Raw genomic sequence first — 16,941 nt, 5'->3', positions numbered from 1 at the left:
TTGAGACTTTTACTGCTTCAACGTACAACGCGCAGAGATATGATATTCATATTCCCATGAACTTTTTAATCGACTTTGTGACTTTGGAGTCAAAATGCTAAAACGTGTGGTTTCTATCTCGAATGTAAGTCTAAATTGCACAGAAAATTAGATTGAGTTTCTAAACTGGTTTTCTATGAGTGAAGAGTAATTAGATATTCTGTGAGAAAAAAAAAATCACATTTATCTGAGTGAGCTCTTGAACATTTTACTGGCTTCAAATCAACGTCACTCCCAGAGATACATTTAGTCATCTCACATGAACTTGTTTACCGACTTTGGAGCTTGGAGGCAAAACGTCGTTTTTCTTTCTGAAGATAGATCGAAATAGCTTAGAATATAGAAGTAAAGCTTTATAAACTGGTTGCCAAGGGAATTGGAGAAGTCATTTAGATTTTCTGATAGAAAAAAATCTATTTATATCAGATTGAGCTCTTGAATCCTTTTTAACTGGCTTCAACGTCACTCACAGAGATAATTTATTCATCTCAATGAACTTTGTACCGACTTTGTGAGCTTGAAAAGTGCCAAAACGTGAGTTTTCTTATTATCATAAAACTCTTCCTCCTCGAAATGGCTAATTAACTATACTAAACGTATTTTGTAAGACTTTGAAATGCATCTTTAGAGACCAATCATAGAGTGCGGGGAAGATCACTGTTCAGCCAATCATATTAAAGAACAACACACTACATATGTGGTTTAGCTTGAACAATACCTTTAGCCATTAAAGTCTTGGAGAAGTCTTTGTGCCTCCTCGAACCTCAACACGTACTGCTTCAAGCCTTAAGAAAAAAGACAGAAAATGGTTGGGCAAAAGGAAACAGGAATGGATGGATGACAAGGGAGAAAATGGAAATGAGAAAAAGGAGGAAAAAGACAGAGTGTGAAAAAAAAAAGAAGGGAAGAAAACGAAAAGAAAGGAAAACGTTTAGGGTAAGTGAAAAAAACTGCCGTCAAGGCGATCATGTCGTAAATAAGTTATAAACAGACCACTTGCATGTGACGTCAAAGGAGCTCAATTTGGAGGACAAAGCCAAAGAATTTCATCTTATGAGAATCGGAAACCTGGGTGGCATGGATGGCGTAGTGGTTTACCGCTCGCCTCTCACCGCTGTGGTCCGGGTTCGAGCCCCGGATCAGACTGGATCATATGTGAGTTGAGTTTATTTGATGTGTTGTTCTCTCCCTTTGCACGAGGGTTTTCTCTGGGCTCTCCGGTTTCTTCCCTCCATAAAATCAACATGTGAGTTGAGTGTAGCAGCACATACCGTGGACAGACCATGAAATCGTATGGCATTTTGCACTTTTGAGGAAATCGCTTTAGAGCACTCATGGTGTGATGTGCCTGCTGATATTTTAGCGCGCATGTAGCGATACCTTATTCGTGCCTTAGTACGACTATACCATGTGTACATAACCTGGACAGACCATGAAACCGTATGGAAAATTGTTATTTTAGGACCCTTTTAGTTTGATGTGCTGCTGTACTGCTCTTAGCCTGCTTATTAGGTTTAATATTCGCTAGTGTATATGGACCGTGATATATACATTAGGAACCGCGAAGTTCGACGAGTATGGAGGAATGTGAAGCAATCTATGCAGCTAAGTTATACGACCTTTTCTGAGGATGGCAACAACCATGACGCATGAGCGTGCTGAAGATATCTTAGAGAACCTGCCCGAAGGTAATTACTACTTGATGGTAACGTTCATTAAAGAGTTAAATGGCAGCTGGGTTTCAGAGCGTAGCTACGAGCCAATTAATCATCGAGGTGAATTTCTGAGATATCCGCCCTGGTGCCCTGGTTGGGGTAGATGCTTTGTACTACAATGTTGCCTACCCCGTGACTGTGGTCGTCTATGAGCTCCTACGCATAGAAGATCCCGACCTTGGAGAGATGCTACCTATGCGCACTGCTGGTAATTGCGTTGCTAACTTAGTGCGAGAATTCTTTAGAGATTCTAACCGAGGAGGCAATCTTTCCCCTAAGCGAGAAAAGACCATTGCCCGTTGGGAAACCTACGTAAACGACGGAGCTACTGAATCGTTGTTTACCGTCATAACGGCCATGCTTGGTCGGACGTGAGATTTCGGACGTGAGGTTATTGACTACGGCACTCCAGAAGCTACTACGGTTTTGGATAGTATCTTTCTACGATGCCCCGCGTGACAGTACCACCACTTACGTGCTAGCATGCTTGCTTATGCGCACATAAATCTACTAAGCATGTTGATGCGGTTTGAGGTAGATGAAGTTCTCAGGGTAGCTACGGATAGCCTGTACCTAACCCGAGAGAGCATTCGACGTTGAAGGGCTCCCCGATGTATGGGCCAGAAGAAGAGGTCGAATCTGGGATGTGGAGACTAAGAGATGAGAAGATTAAAGCCTGGCGAAATAGAGTAATGTACTACGCATTACCTGACCATAAATGCGGTAGACACGACAAACCCATGGGTAACTACCCACTAGCTAGCAGACCGCAGCAGTCATCTTTACGTAATTCCATCACATTGCTGCTAGGGTCCTCCCGTGAATTTTTTTCTTCAGTGCTTTCTTGCCTATCCATCCAATGCCTGCCACTAGTGAGGTAATAACAGCAGCCTCCTCAACTGTTTTAACAAGTTTAGTAGACGACGCTTATGTAGTCGAACTTGCCTCTGAAAGGTCCTAACAGATTTTCTACCACGAATTTTATCTCTCCGCAACCTGTGGGTTGGAGACAACTAGAGAAAAGGGTCTTGGATTTGGAAGAAACATTGGATTCTCAGTACGCATGCGTAGGTTTGCTGCGCTGCTTACACTGGCAGATTGGCTGAAGGATATCATCCTGGATGTCATGCGCGCCCCGCCTTAGGTATATGGATGGTACCACGAGCATACCCACTGACGATTGCGTAGAGTGTGAGCCACTTACATACAACATACGCTGCCTTCATTGCAACGAGGAATTCCTTGAGGAGGAGTTCTCAGGGCATTCTTGTATTGCCTAGGCGGTTGCGCATTTAGATCTTAAAAATATACGTAATAATGATCACGCAAGAGGAATTCGAAAACGCTTTGCAAGAAGCCCCCGAGATGACAAAGTGGAGAGACCTAGAGGTGGGTAAGAACTACGCCATCGTGGACTATGAACTACTAGACACTCTGATAGGCGAGAGTATGAAGCTGACAGTGCGGGACGACCAGGGGTTGACTACCGTCTGGGCGCCCACGCGGCTACGTGAGAAACTAATGAAGAAAGAATATACCACGTTAGGAATTACGGATTAAAGATTACTAAGGATAGCGCTCGTGAGTATTGGAGCATCGACGTGTTGGAAGTGCTAAGTTAAGGAAGTACTGGGGTCGCTGAATCGCATATTGAATATTGTTGTATTGTTTAGACACCTCATTTTTTTTTACCCTGCCGCACTCCTAAGATGTCTGGGGTCCGAGGAGAGCTATACTGTATGATGTTGTATCGTTGAATATTGGTTGACTATTTTTTGGAGTTCTAAGATATCTAGGGTCGTTAAGCGCTATGCTGAATAATGTTGTTTTGTTGGATATTGGTTAGATTTGCATTTTTGCATTTTGTAGAGGTTAGGAGGATATCTCGAAGTACCTCAGTTAACCATAACTAAACAATACATCTTAAAGCAGAGCGTTCATCGACCCTAGATATCTTAGAACAGGCCTAGAATAGTCCGTTCACTACGGAGTCTATCTGCGCTTTGCGGCCTTCGGAGGAGCCTTCATATTCGTCTCCTGGTCGTTCCAGTATTCGCTCTTCTTTGCGCAGTCGGTGCTTACTCTTAGTAGTCATCAAAGGCTGTGGGACACTTTCGAAGTCTTCCTTGTCGCTGCCGCCCTCCAAACATATAAAGACGTGATCTCTACGGCACATACCGCAGTTAGGACAGTCTTTAGCCCAATATCTTTGATTCTCCCACGCTACGTCCCTGTTAGAAGCCGATAACCATCTTCTTGACTCTTTCTCCGATGTGTGTGCTATGGTAGTTTCTTTGAAAACATCTCTGACAGTCACGTCAAAGGTCTTAGACTTCGTCACAGGAATCTCTAAAGATGTAACCTGCTTTGCAAACGCATCTGTACCGCTCTTGTTATCGTAGAATGGGTAGCTAAGAGCGGTCTCCATTCCTCCGGTCTCCGGGGTTTAGCTAACTTAGGGGTCAAATCAGCGCTACTGTACATCCTTTCCCCAGCGGGTATGTAGTAGATACCATCAGACCTGGGCTCAAACTTATCGAAGTCCGCATGGGGAAACGCCTTCTTGAAAGCTCTAAAGATCTAAAAATCACGCTTGTCGTGTAGATGCTTATCCTCTATGTCGTTTCCAAAGGCATTGTACATTAGTATATAATGGATGTTAAAGAACCGACTGCTCCACCGCTATATCCTACGGTTCCTGATGAGATAAACGCCGAGAACTTTCGTCTAAATAAAGCAAATTTGATACTGGCTTACTTAGATTCTCAGGCAAGGCATAGGCTAGAAGGTAGCCATAACTACTGGTAGCTTAAGCGTGGCACTTACAGGCACTGGCGTCGCTACAAGCTTAACAGGACCAGGTGTTACCGTAGGGGTGCCTTTGGCAGGTGTTGGGGCTGTGTGTGGAATTATTTCAGCTACTATCATGAAGAAATTATCCGCGAAAATTTCAAAACACGAACAGAATATGATGCTGGCAAAATACAAGAGTAATACAATTGCTGACCTTACCAGCAAAACGTTACGTGACAGGGAGATTGATGACAAAGGATTCTCGCTTATTTTAGCCGAGGAAAATAAGCACGAGAAAATGAAAAGCGAAATTAGGGACAAAAAAGTGGTAGTCAAGGACATAACCGAGTAGGAAAGAAAAAATATATACAAACAGGAAAAAAGCGAGCTTCAAAGAAAACTCGCTTAGTAAGTATTTGTTTTGAGAAAAGCCAGACGGGATTTAATTTAAGTCAGTCTAGGAATTATGCAAATTATTGAAGTTTTATTTGCAACGACAAATCCAGTCAGTAAAACAGTCAACCCCTTTCCCAAAAGCCCTCAGAATTCTCACAAATGGCCCGAATGACGCCCAGCTTTCCACAAAAGAAATTCAAAGGCAGTTCACAGTGCCTCAACCTTGGATAATCCTTAACCAAACGACCAAGACTAATCAAGAAGCTTTTGTGACTCTTGGACATCTTGATTTCCTCCCTGTCTTTCTTGGACAAGCGTTTCAGGAAAAGTCCTTGTAGGGCAGAATAATAAATTGCCTTTCTATCGCAATCCCCGATGGCTCTCGACAACAGACTAATGCTTTCCAAAATCTCCTCGCGATTTTCATCCTTTAGATCTTGTTCGATGTTGGCATAGTCTAGGAAGCGTTCATCGTTCAGGCTATCCCTTAACTTTCTTTCGATACCTTCTAAGTCCTTGGGTTTCTTGGCTGCAGGCGTTTCCCCAAAGTACTTCTCATTGAGGAAGACCTTCGCCCTGGTTAAGAACTCTCGAGTATCGGGAAAGAGGTTCCAAATCTCGTTTAAGATTCCATTAGTGTCAGTAACAAGCGAGTCGAAACGTTTCTTCGACATAAAAAGGAAGAGACCAAGTGCGCATGCTCATCTTATGCCATAAGATCCACCTGCACTATTTTCTTGGAATCCATCCCAAGAGGGGGTGGTTGGGGTCTATTTTGTAAAATATTTCGTAGATCAAGTCAGGATAATGAAATGATGAAAATGAAATGATTATGATTTTTTATAGCGCCCTTTAATATGTGGATATAATCAAATGCGCTTCACATGGAGTTGTGAATGACAGATTGCTTTATGCAATTTACAAGCATGAGAGATGGTTAGTATGAAGTGTAGGCACTGAAGATGGTCACTGCCAGGGTTTCTTTTTACGTCTTTTTACGTTCTTTTATGTCCCCCATTTTACTGTAGGTTAGGAAGGGTTAGGAGACAGTGCCTACGGTTTAAAGTCCTTGTCCAAGAAGACTTGAAGGTCTAACCATTTGCAGATATTATTGCAAAGGCAGCACCTTCTCCTCAGTTATTTTAAGACCCTGACCTGAGTGTTGGTCCGGCAGAGGCTTGAACCACGACCTCCCTCCCGCACAACAGACCGACGCTCTTACCAACTGAGCTAACCGGGTGGCGGTAATAATAAAGAATCTCCTTATTCAGTCGAACAAACATCTGCTCGGCTTTGAGCATGGTATATACAGAAACCTCGGGTATTTTCTCTCCTGTAATCTCAGATAAAAGGTAAGAATTATCCTTATAATGTCCTAGCTTTAACTTCCTCAAGGTTTTCTTCAAACCCTGTGGAGTCCGTTCTTCGAGGTTGGCTTTAATTTTTTCCTTCGTTGGGTCGTCTGAAAACACGGGATAACGACCTTGAATACGATTCATCCACTCTCTAAAGTACTTTATTTTCTTGTAAGGCGTTCTCCTGCGACCCCCGTTAGCAAAATATTAGTCCATCGTCGCACACGGTACGGCGTTGAATAATAGGCAGATTAAGATTCCCGTTTTTCCTTCCCGCAAACGGCAAACGTGACCACGTTTTCATCGTTTCCCTACATTTCACTTAACCTTTTGCAAACCTTCCCGACAAAAACACATATTCTTATTTTTATCTACTACTTGGAGATCATTGAGATTCCTTTTCACTAATTTTAAAGAATTTTTGAATGGTCAACTGACGTTTCACGTTTGCCGTAAACGACAAGCTTAACCTCTCTTTTATCTTTCCGCAGGAGTTGCAAAATGCAGAAGTATCTTCTCGTATTCGCATTAGCTTATCACAACACTTGAGAGAAGGTACTGAGGTCACTATAGGTTCTTGCTCAAGACAATTCGAGCATACTTTAAGTCGTCCATAAGTCACAAAAGGTGCATCACAGTCGCACATTATATAGGTCGGATTTAGAATCCAGGAAAGAGCTTTCATAGTTTACGGGCAGCAGCCGAGGCGTATGGTAATCACATTCAATCAAATAATGGCCTTCTTGTATAACCAATCAAAGGTAAGCCCATGGTAAGCTCGTGAAGCTTTTTGAGTACCAATGAACTAAGAAGATAACAAATGACACTTGGTGACTCATTTCATTGAGGGTATTGTGACCCGAGTAAGGTGATAGTCAGAGTTATGTTTTGTGCAAACAAACTGTTGTCTTTATCAATTAATTTATTGGCTTCTGATTGGCTACAATCATTTTTTTCCGGATTTCTGGTTACGAAATGTGTAATCGATCCAATATATGACAAACCAGACTGTTTTCGAATTCTTCTCTCAACGTAATGATAAATACGACAATCTCATATCTCAAGGTCTAATAAAAAGAGCATCAAGTAAACTAAGAATACTCAAAATATGTGCTGATTACATGTCATTATGAAGTGATCGAAAGTCCAAAATGGCTTCCTCTCCAGTGACGTCACTTTGCGAATACAATGGATTCCATGGTTACGGGAATTACCCAAAATGATTGGCTGAGAAGCGGTATCCGAAAAATGCGAAATCTAGCCACCCCAATAGCTCTTCACGAGCTAAAAATCATGATGTTCAGTAACCTTGTTATCGCAGTTATCCTTACAACGCTCTAGTATTTCCTTTCTTTTCTTATCGTCTATACATCTTACTCGGCTCCTGATTCCATCATCTTCCAAGTATCTCATATACACTAGCAAATATTAAACCTAATAAACAGACTAAGAGCAGTACAGCAGCACATCAAACTAAAAGGGTCCTAAAAATGACCATTTTTCCATACGATTTCATGGTCTGTCCAGGTTATGTGCACATTGTATAGTCGTACTAAGGTATATAAGGTAATAAGGTATCGCTGCATGAGCGCTAAAACAACAGCAGTACATCACACCATGAGTGCTCTAAAGCCATTTTCTCAACAGTGCAAAATCCCCTACGATTTCATGGTCTGTCCAGGGTATGTGCTAGTGTTGTATGTTGTAAATATAGAATGTAGTGGTATTGCGTGAAGGGAACCTCACAGAAGAGCCCCGTACGGGGAGTGGTGGTTGTGAAATGTTTTTTTTAAAATCGAAAACCTATCGTTATGTCTTCCATATTAAGCTGCATTCTAACGTGCTGCAATGGGTCTATAGTGTTCTTCAAACTCAATACTAACCACAACTCTGGACACTTTGGATTCTTCTGTCTTCCCTGCTCCAACACAGACCTCGCTTTCGTTGTATGTCCTGGTGTGAACAAACATTCATTTATAAGATCTGACATGAGACATGAATGCGTGACAAGATCAATGAGTGCGTGAAAAGATCAAGGATTTCGTGGCGAGATCGATAATTGCGTGACAAGATCAATGAGCGCGTGACAAAATGAATGGGCGTATAACAAGATCAATGAGTGCGTGAGAAGGTCAATAAATGCGTTATAACTCAACGAGCATATGACAAGTCCAATTAGTGCGTGACAAGATCAATGAGTGCGTGACAACTTCAATGGCTTACCCATCTTTTCTTCTAATCTTGCCCATAACAGCCAAAGAGGAATAGAATGTGGACATTTCTTGACCTTGGAAAAAAACCCAGGAGAAAGTCGTTAGATGGAAGATGTAGGGGGACTTCATTTTCTTAACTATAATTGAACAGAAAAGGTTATGATGGTAATAATGATGATGGTGGATGGTGATGATAACAATGGTGATGATGATGATGATGATGGCAATGATGGTGGTGGTGATGATAACAATGGTGATGATGATGATGATGATGGCAATGATGGTGGAAGTGATGATGGTGGAAATGATGATGGTGATGATGATGTTGATGGTGGTGGAAGTGGTGATGGTGATGATTATGTTGATGGTGGTGGAAGTGGTGATGGTGATGATGATGATGATGGTGGAAGTGGTGATGGTGATGATGATGTTGATGGTGGTGGAAGTGGTGATGGTGATGATGATGTTGATGGTGGTGGAAGTGGTGATGGTGATGATGATGTTGATGGTGGTGGAAGTGGTGATGGTGATGATGATGATGATGGTGGAAGTGGCGATGGTGATGGTGATGATGATGTTGATGGTGGTGGAAGTGGTGATGGTGATGATGATGGTGGATGGTGGTGATGATAATGATGATGGTGGAAGTGATGATGATAATGGTCGTGGATGGTGGTGATAATGAGGGTATTTGTGATGATGGTCATGATAATAATGATGTTGCTGGAGAACACAATGTCGATTATAATATCGAGGATATTGAAGGCAATGCTGGTGCTGTTGCTGATCGTGCCATTTTTATTTTCACTACTCTCTAGACGTTCTTTGTTTTGCATAGGCATTATATTGCTTATCTTTCAATTCAGATAAATTAATTATCAAAATTAAAATATACTGTAATAGTAATAATAATAATAATAAATAATAAATAACAATGATAATAATTAAATTATTCAAAAAGAAACTATACTGAAGGGAACATGACATAACATCAAGAGCATTGACTCACTCACCCCTAGTTTGTAAGCTTCTCTAGCCTCCTCCTGGTTTCCTTTTTGTTGCTGGATTTGACCTTTCATCATCCACAACTACAACAAATAATAAACCATGTAAGAAAGATAATCCTATCCATCCATTTCATTTCTCATTTGTCTCGACCAACTAATTTATTCTTTTTTTCTTCCTCCCTCCCATGAAACATTTTATCCATCGAGCTCTCCATATCAATCTAACTCACATCTTTCCATTTATCCATTTATCCATCCATCCACCCACCCACCCACCCACCCTCCATCCTTCCATCCCTTCATCCCTCCCTCCCTCCATCCCCCCCTCCCTCCATCCATTCATCCACCCACACACCCATCCACCCACCCTCCATCCCTCCATCCCTTCCTCCCTCCATCCATTCATCGACCCACCCACCCACCCTCCATCCATCCATTCATCCGTCCGTCCGTCCGTCCCTCCCTCCCTCCATCCACCCATCCACCCACCCTCCACCCCTCCATTCACCCCTCCCTCCCTCCATCCATCCATCCCCCTCGCTACCTTTGGAAAGTCAGGATATTTCTGAACCGCTTCTTCGAGTAGTTTGCTCGCCTACAAGAATAATCAATAAAAGAAAAGTTAGTTTCTCTTTGTCGTGTCTGGGTGTAAGATAGAGGGAGGGGAAAGGATAAGCAAGCATGGAAACTTACCTCAGGAATATTACCAAGAACCCATTCTAGTCTGATGGACTTCATCATCACCTAGAAGAACAATACATATACCATGGTAAACAAACATTGGTTAGAAGGTTCAAAGGTTTCTATTGCCACATACAGAGACATTCTCAAACAAGACAGTGTTCAAACTATGAGATACTGAAGAAATAGAAAAATGCGCGCGCGTGCTGTGTGTTGGCAGAACACATGAGAAGTGTTAGGAGAAGCAAGTAGTGGATTGTTCTTCCCATCCCAAAGCATCCCAAAACTGCACACAACTCAGCGAGAAAGTCTTTTTTTCTTTAATGAAATACGACTTAGAATTGTCGTTATTTTGGACAGCAATGACAAAATAGGAAGTACACGCATGCTGTGTGCTCTGGTAAAGCACGCGTTCCAAACCAATCAGGACGCGGGATTTATAATAGTTATTTCATAAAGAGTATAGGTCACTTGCAGCAAGTCGGAATGCAACAATAAGATTTTCCAATTCCCATGAGATTGCATTCTTTTGTTTTGTGCTCCAAATTGAGCTGATTTGACGTCACATGCGAGGGGTGTATTGCTTATCGTCACTAAAAGTGTTGTATGAATGGGCGCCCCCTAGCCTCCACCGCAGGCACCTCCTTGGCTCTTTTTTGCTCCTTGGACTTCCTGTGGCATAAAATGCAACAGAGGAATCCCATTAATTAGCGCGCGGAGAAGGATAGGCGCCCGCCACATTTTAAGTTCCATCACGAGTATTAAATGTAAACCTTACCCTAGCGGTACATGCATTCATTCGTGCTCTTTGAAGCAGCTTCCTATGAAAGCAAAAACACGAGTAACGTAAATGTTTATCAGTGTTAGTAGAGTTAGGACAGGTGTTGCTTAATCAGTGTGGGGTGGAAGCGCGCTAACCAATGACCAATGCTTAAATAAAAACATTCCCGCTATTGCTATAAAAATATAAAACTCATGAATGTGGCTGGCTGCCTACTTTTGAACGTTCGATTTGAGCCCACGATGTGCTCCCGTTCAAAAACCGCTGAAAAATCTACAGGATTTTATTGAAGAACCATACGCGTTTTGAGCTTCAACAGGGCAAAACCCTCAAATTTGCACGGGACTCTATTTTTTAATAGCTCATTCGAAAAACCTCCTAAAAATCTAGGTTATATCTACATTTTTGTATTGATTTTTGTTCGACTTTATGAGATTTTTTAAGAGCACCGAAACTACAAAATATGACAAACCAATGTATCTCTCTGTCTTTTTGTCAAAAATTTCCATGTATTATTGTAGAATGATTGACTAGCCCTCATTCGTGCACTCATATAGTCTGCAAATAACTATTATCTTATGAATCTTACTTATTTTCTAATCGCTTCCGGTGGCGCAACTTTTGCTCCAAAACGGCTCGTGCGTAGCCGGGTGCGAAGGCTTCCATTAAATGCTGATTATCTCGAAAACAAGCTCGGGACACCCTATTTTTCTTTCCAGTTTTGGAATCAGCATTAAATTTCAATTCGGAAAATCGAAGTTTAAAAAACAGCTGAAATCAATTTCCAAAAGTAGGCAGTCATCTTAAATATTATGTAATTATATCAACCTCTTGATAACAACGATTTTTTCTCATTTGGTGGCGTGGAAATCCTTAACTTTAAGAGGAAAAGTGAAACATATTTTTTGCAAATTTTCTCGATCCTGATTGTGATTGGATGACATATATTCTCAGATCAGCAGGCGTCATGTGACAAGCTAGACATTTAGGTAGGTTAAAATCATCCAACGTAAGTTGATTAATGAAATGGGGATGAGGTTATGTATTTTTACCTTGCTCTCTGATCTTCATTATTTTCACTCTCCAGTTTAACGGCAGCTAACCAAATCTCTTCACTGTTGGGATTGGCCTGGAAGGCTAGAGCGAGAATAGATCTTGCAGCAGGTATGTCACTCTGAAATTGTCAAGGATCAAGAAAAATATGAATGCTTTCTAAATGACGATAATACCATGATTACCTCGGGATCCATCGTTTCCAGTGGGACGTTTTTAAAAACACTAACATCCCTCTGGATGAACAGCGATAGCGAGGGATTTAAAAAAGGCCAGCTTGTTATCGTTGCCGTACGTGTAGACAGCGATAACAATAACGTCACAGCTTTAACTGCGCATGCTCAACAGCCTAGACTGTAGACGATTTCATACAGTGTCATACTCCAGTTTCGAGTTCTCTGTTGCTCAGGGTTAGCGTCGTTATGTGTATAATATTGATGTGTTCCAGTGAAGGTCCGTGGAATTTCAAAGTGTTTGTATTGTTGAAGTTGTGCATTCTTTACTTTACCGTTGGTATTTGTGAATATTTAGACACTGATAAGAGGCTAACGCTGTGTAAATGAGTCTGTAATCAAGGAACACAGCGGTAATTTGGAATTCGAAAATGGTCTATTCTCTTCAAAATAAAATTATTTGTTTGAATTGTATCCATATTCATGTGTCTTCTCATGTGCAACAGTTAAACAAAGAAATGATACTCTAGGGAATGACACATTCTCTTGAGAATAAGATTCTTTGTTTGAGTTGTATCCATATTCATGTGTCTTCTCATGTGCAACCGTTAAACAAAGAAATGATACTCTAGGGAATGACACATGGTCTTGAGAATAAGATTCTTTGTTTGAGTTGTATCCATATTCATGTGTCTTCTGATGCACAACCATTAAACAAAGAAATGATACTCTAGGGAATGACACATGGTCTTGAGAATAAGATTCTTTGTTTGAGTTGTATCCATATTCATGTGTCTTCTCATGTGCAACCGTTAAACAAAGAAATGATACTCTAGGGAATGACACATTCTTGAGAATAAGATTCTTTGTTTGAGTTGTATCCATATTCATGTGTCTTCTCATGTGCAACCGTTAAACAAAGAAATGATACTCTAGGGAATGACACATTCTTGAGAATAAGATTCTTTGTTTGAGTTGTATCCATATTCATGTGTCTTCTCATGTGCAACCGTTAAACAAAGAAATGATACTCTAGGGAATGACACATTCTTGAGAATAAGATTCTTTGTTTGAGTTGTATCCATATTCATGTGTCTTCTCATGTGCAACCGTTAAACAAAGAAATGATACTCTAGGGAATGACACATGGTCTTGAGAATAAGATTCTTTGTTTGAGTTGTATCCATATTCATGTGTCTTCTCATGTGCAACCATTAAACAAAGAAATGATACTCTAGGGAATGACACATTCTCTTGAGAATAAGATTCTTTGTTTGAGTTGTATCCATATTCATGTGTCTTCTCATGCACAACCATTAAACAAAGAAATGATACTCTAGGGAATGACACATTCTCTTGATAATAAGATTCTTTGTTTGAGTTGTATCCATATTCATGTGTCTTCTCATGCACAACCATTAAACAAAGAAATGATACTCTAGGGAATGACACATTCTCTTGAGAATAAGATTCTTTGTTTAAGTTGTATCCATATTCATGTGTCTTCTCATGTGCAACCGTTAAACAAAGAAATGATACTCTAGGGAATGACACATTCTCTTGAGAATAAGATTCTTTGTTTGAGTTGTATCCATATTCATGTGTCTTCTCATGCACAACCATTAAACAAAGAAATGATACTCTAGGGAATGACACATGGTCTTGAGAATAAGATTCTTTGTTTGAGTTGTATCCATATTCATGTGTCTTCTCATGCACAACCATTAAACAAAGAAATGATACTCTAGGGAATGACACATTCTCTTGAGAATAAGATTCTTTGTTTGAGTTGTATCCATATTCATGTGTCTTCTCATGCACAACCATTAAACAAAGAAATGATACTCTAGGGAATGACACATGGTCTTGAGAATAAGATTCTTTGTTTGAGTTGTATCCATATTCATGTGTCTTCTCATGTGCAACCGTTAAACAAAGAAATGATACTCTAGGGAATGACACATGGTCCGAAAGAGGCAAACATTGCGTTCAAAGGTAAAGAAGTCTATTGCAGACGATTTTAAAAACGGTCGTTCAGACAAAAAGGTTTTGATAGGCTCTACTTACTGCCATCCATTTGGACTTGGCTCCCATCAACCAGAGGACCTCAGCCTTCGGACAGTGTTTTACAGCATTCTGTAGTAATGCTTCCAGCGACTCCCTGTTATCATATAATATCTTTCAGAGGCCAAACAACATGGCGGCTATGACGTCACATACACAAGAACAAAAGACATGGCCGCCATGTTGGTTGATATAACGAAAGAAACCAAGACCCAAAATCAACCAACATGGCGGCTATGACGTCACATACACAAGGACAAAAGACATGGCCGCCACGTTGGTTGATATAACGAAAGAAACCAAGACCCAAAATCAACCAACATGGCGGCTATGACGTCATATACACAAGAACAAAAGACATGGCCGCCATGTTGGTTGATATAATGAAAGAAACCAAGACCCGAAGTCAACCAACATGGCGGCTATGACGTCATATACACAAGAACAAAAGACATGGCCGCCATGTTGGTTGATATAACGAAAGAAACCAAGACCCGAAGTCAACCAACATGGCGGCTATGACGTCACATACATAAGGACAAAAGACATGGCCGCCATGTTGGTTGATATAACGAAAGAAACCAAGACCCAAAGTCAACCAACATGGCGGCTATGACGTCATATACACAAGAACTAAAGACATGGCCGCCATGTTGGTTGATATAACGAAAGAAACCAAGACCCGAAGTCAACCAACATGGCGGCTATGACGTCACATACATAAGGACAAAAGACATGGCCGCCATGTTGGTTGATATAACGAAAGAAACCAAGACCCAAAGTCAACCAACATGACGGCTATGTCGTCATATACACAAGGACAAAACACATGGCCGCCATGTTGATTGATATAACGAAAGAAACCAAGACCCAAAATCAACCAACATGGCGGCTATGACGTCATATACACAAGGACAAAAGACATGGACGCCACGTTGGTTGATATAACAAAAGAAACCAAGACCCAAAGTCAACCAACATGGCGGCTATGACGTCATATACACAAGAACAAAAGACATGGCCGCCATGTTGGTTGATATAACAAAAGAAACCAAGACCCAAAGTCAACCAACATGGCGGCTATGACGTCATATACACAAGGACAAAAGACATGTCCGCCATGTTGTTTAAAATTTTTTCTTTCTTTCACTTTTCCTTCTAATTACCTTGTGCCGTAATTCTTTTCAAAGTATGCTGCTCTCAGCCATACGCTCTTCTTGCTTGGGAAGACCGTCAGCGCATGCGCGTAGATTGCTCTCGCACACTCGTATGCATTATGGGCAACGCACTGTGGAGTAAGCAAAGCAACACGGTTAATGTATATCATAGTTTTAAACCTTTTTTCTTGAATAATGAGAACTTTATAACTGTACACATCACAGCAAGCATTTTTTTATTCCTTTTATGAAATAAAAATGACATAATATTTTAATTTTCACTAAGGGTCTTAAAATAACTAAGGAGAAGTTGCTGCCCTTGTAATTACATCTACAAATGGTTAGACCTGCAAGTCTTCTCGGACAAGGACTTAAAACCGTAGGCCCTGTCTCCCAACCCTTCCTAACCTACAGTAAATGGGGGACATAAAAGAACCTGTTAAATTATTCGTGTAAGAGTAGGGGATTGTCTCCCGGTTCAACAGGCTATCCCTTTCTGGAAGCATAGCACTAATGTACTAATAAATCACTCATGATTGTAAGCTGCACGGCTGCTAATAGCGCCTTAATATGCAGCCCGTAAAGTCCTCCACTGGTCATAAATGTAAAGCGCAGCGAGACGTTGTACAAATGCGCTATATAAGAACCTCCAATTACTATTATTATTATTACAATATAACGATTATTTGAATAGTATATCATTTTCACCGCCAAAGCAGCCATTCACCTCATACACGTGGTTAAGTTTTGGGAACACGAGTTTTGCCGAGGCTGTGATTAAGCTTCCGGACTGAACTGTTATAATGGAGAAACGTCGCCGAAGGGAAGGTGGGTGGGGTCAAAAATCCGTCTAGCACTGACTGGTAAGGCGAACCTAAGCAAATGAGGTCGAAACCTTGGATTTTCTCGCTTAAATAGGCAACTACCGACCCAGGGGCATTCATAATGCTTCTCACCTAGGAATCACACCCAGAAAGTCATGATAACATTCCGCGCGTACTCGTTTCATGGCTGCTTTAGGAGTGAAAGGAATAACTTAATAGAAGGAGGAAAACTAGAGAACCTAGAGAGAAGCAAGGGAGAAAACAACACTTACGCTATCAGCATCTTCCATCCACGTGTGTTTGCGATCCTCTTCTTCAACACCGACACCAATGACGCTACGGCTGTAATATAACACAACACAACATTAGATCGGCTATTATATAAGATGTTTGTCTCTAGTGCGCAGACCTGTCTTTACACTTCTTATTAACAGTGTTTGTCTTTTCTCACTCCTATCACATCAATACTGTACTGAGTCTGTGTATATTGCTTGTGGTCATGTATGTCTCTAGTGCGCAGACCTGTCTTTACACTTCTTATTAACAGTGTTTGTCTTTCTCACTCCTATCACATCAATGCTGTACTAAGTCTGTGTATATCGCTTGTGGTCATGTCTGTCTCTAGTGCGCAGACCTGTCTTTATACTTCTTATTAACAGTGTTTGTCTTTTCTCACTCCTAACACATCAA

At 41.0% G+C, this 16,941-nt stretch overlaps 1 protein-coding gene across 1 annotated transcript in view; it reads right to left on the bottom strand.

Annotated features, from left to right (window-relative positions):
• Positions 1–757: 757 nt before the first annotated feature.
• Positions 758–16,941, bottom strand: part of LOC116304189 (pre-mRNA-processing factor 6) — a 44,002-nt gene continuing 27,818 nt past the window's right edge. The window contains exons 16-26 of the mRNA XM_089028864.1: positions 16,524–16,593; positions 15,437–15,558; positions 14,274–14,367; positions 12,033–12,154; positions 10,978–11,020; positions 10,212–10,262; positions 10,063–10,113; positions 9,525–9,599; positions 8,522–8,585; positions 8,182–8,251; positions 758–824 (exon numbers count right to left, since the gene is read on the bottom strand). Of these exons, the coding sequence (XP_088884990.1) occupies positions 767–824; positions 8,182–8,251; positions 8,522–8,585; positions 9,525–9,599; positions 10,063–10,113; positions 10,212–10,262; positions 10,978–11,020; positions 12,033–12,154; positions 14,274–14,367; positions 15,437–15,558; positions 16,524–16,593 (820 nt within the window). The 3' untranslated portion in view covers positions 758–766. The remainder of the gene's footprint in view (positions 825–8,181; positions 8,252–8,521; positions 8,586–9,524; positions 9,600–10,062; positions 10,114–10,211; positions 10,263–10,977; positions 11,021–12,032; positions 12,155–14,273; positions 14,368–15,436; positions 15,559–16,523; positions 16,594–16,941) is intronic.

The sequence above is a fragment of the Actinia tenebrosa genome, unplaced genomic scaffold (assembly GCF_029948245.1).
Source record: "Actinia tenebrosa isolate PJP-AT-01 unplaced genomic scaffold, QUT_ActTen_1.0 PGA_scaffold13__45_contigs__length_12533684, whole genome shotgun sequence".
NCBI lineage: Eukaryota > Metazoa > Cnidaria > Anthozoa > Actiniaria > Actiniidae > Actinia > Actinia tenebrosa.
Note: the sequence above shows the minus strand (reverse complement) of the source record. Positions and strands in the feature narration are given on the sequence as shown.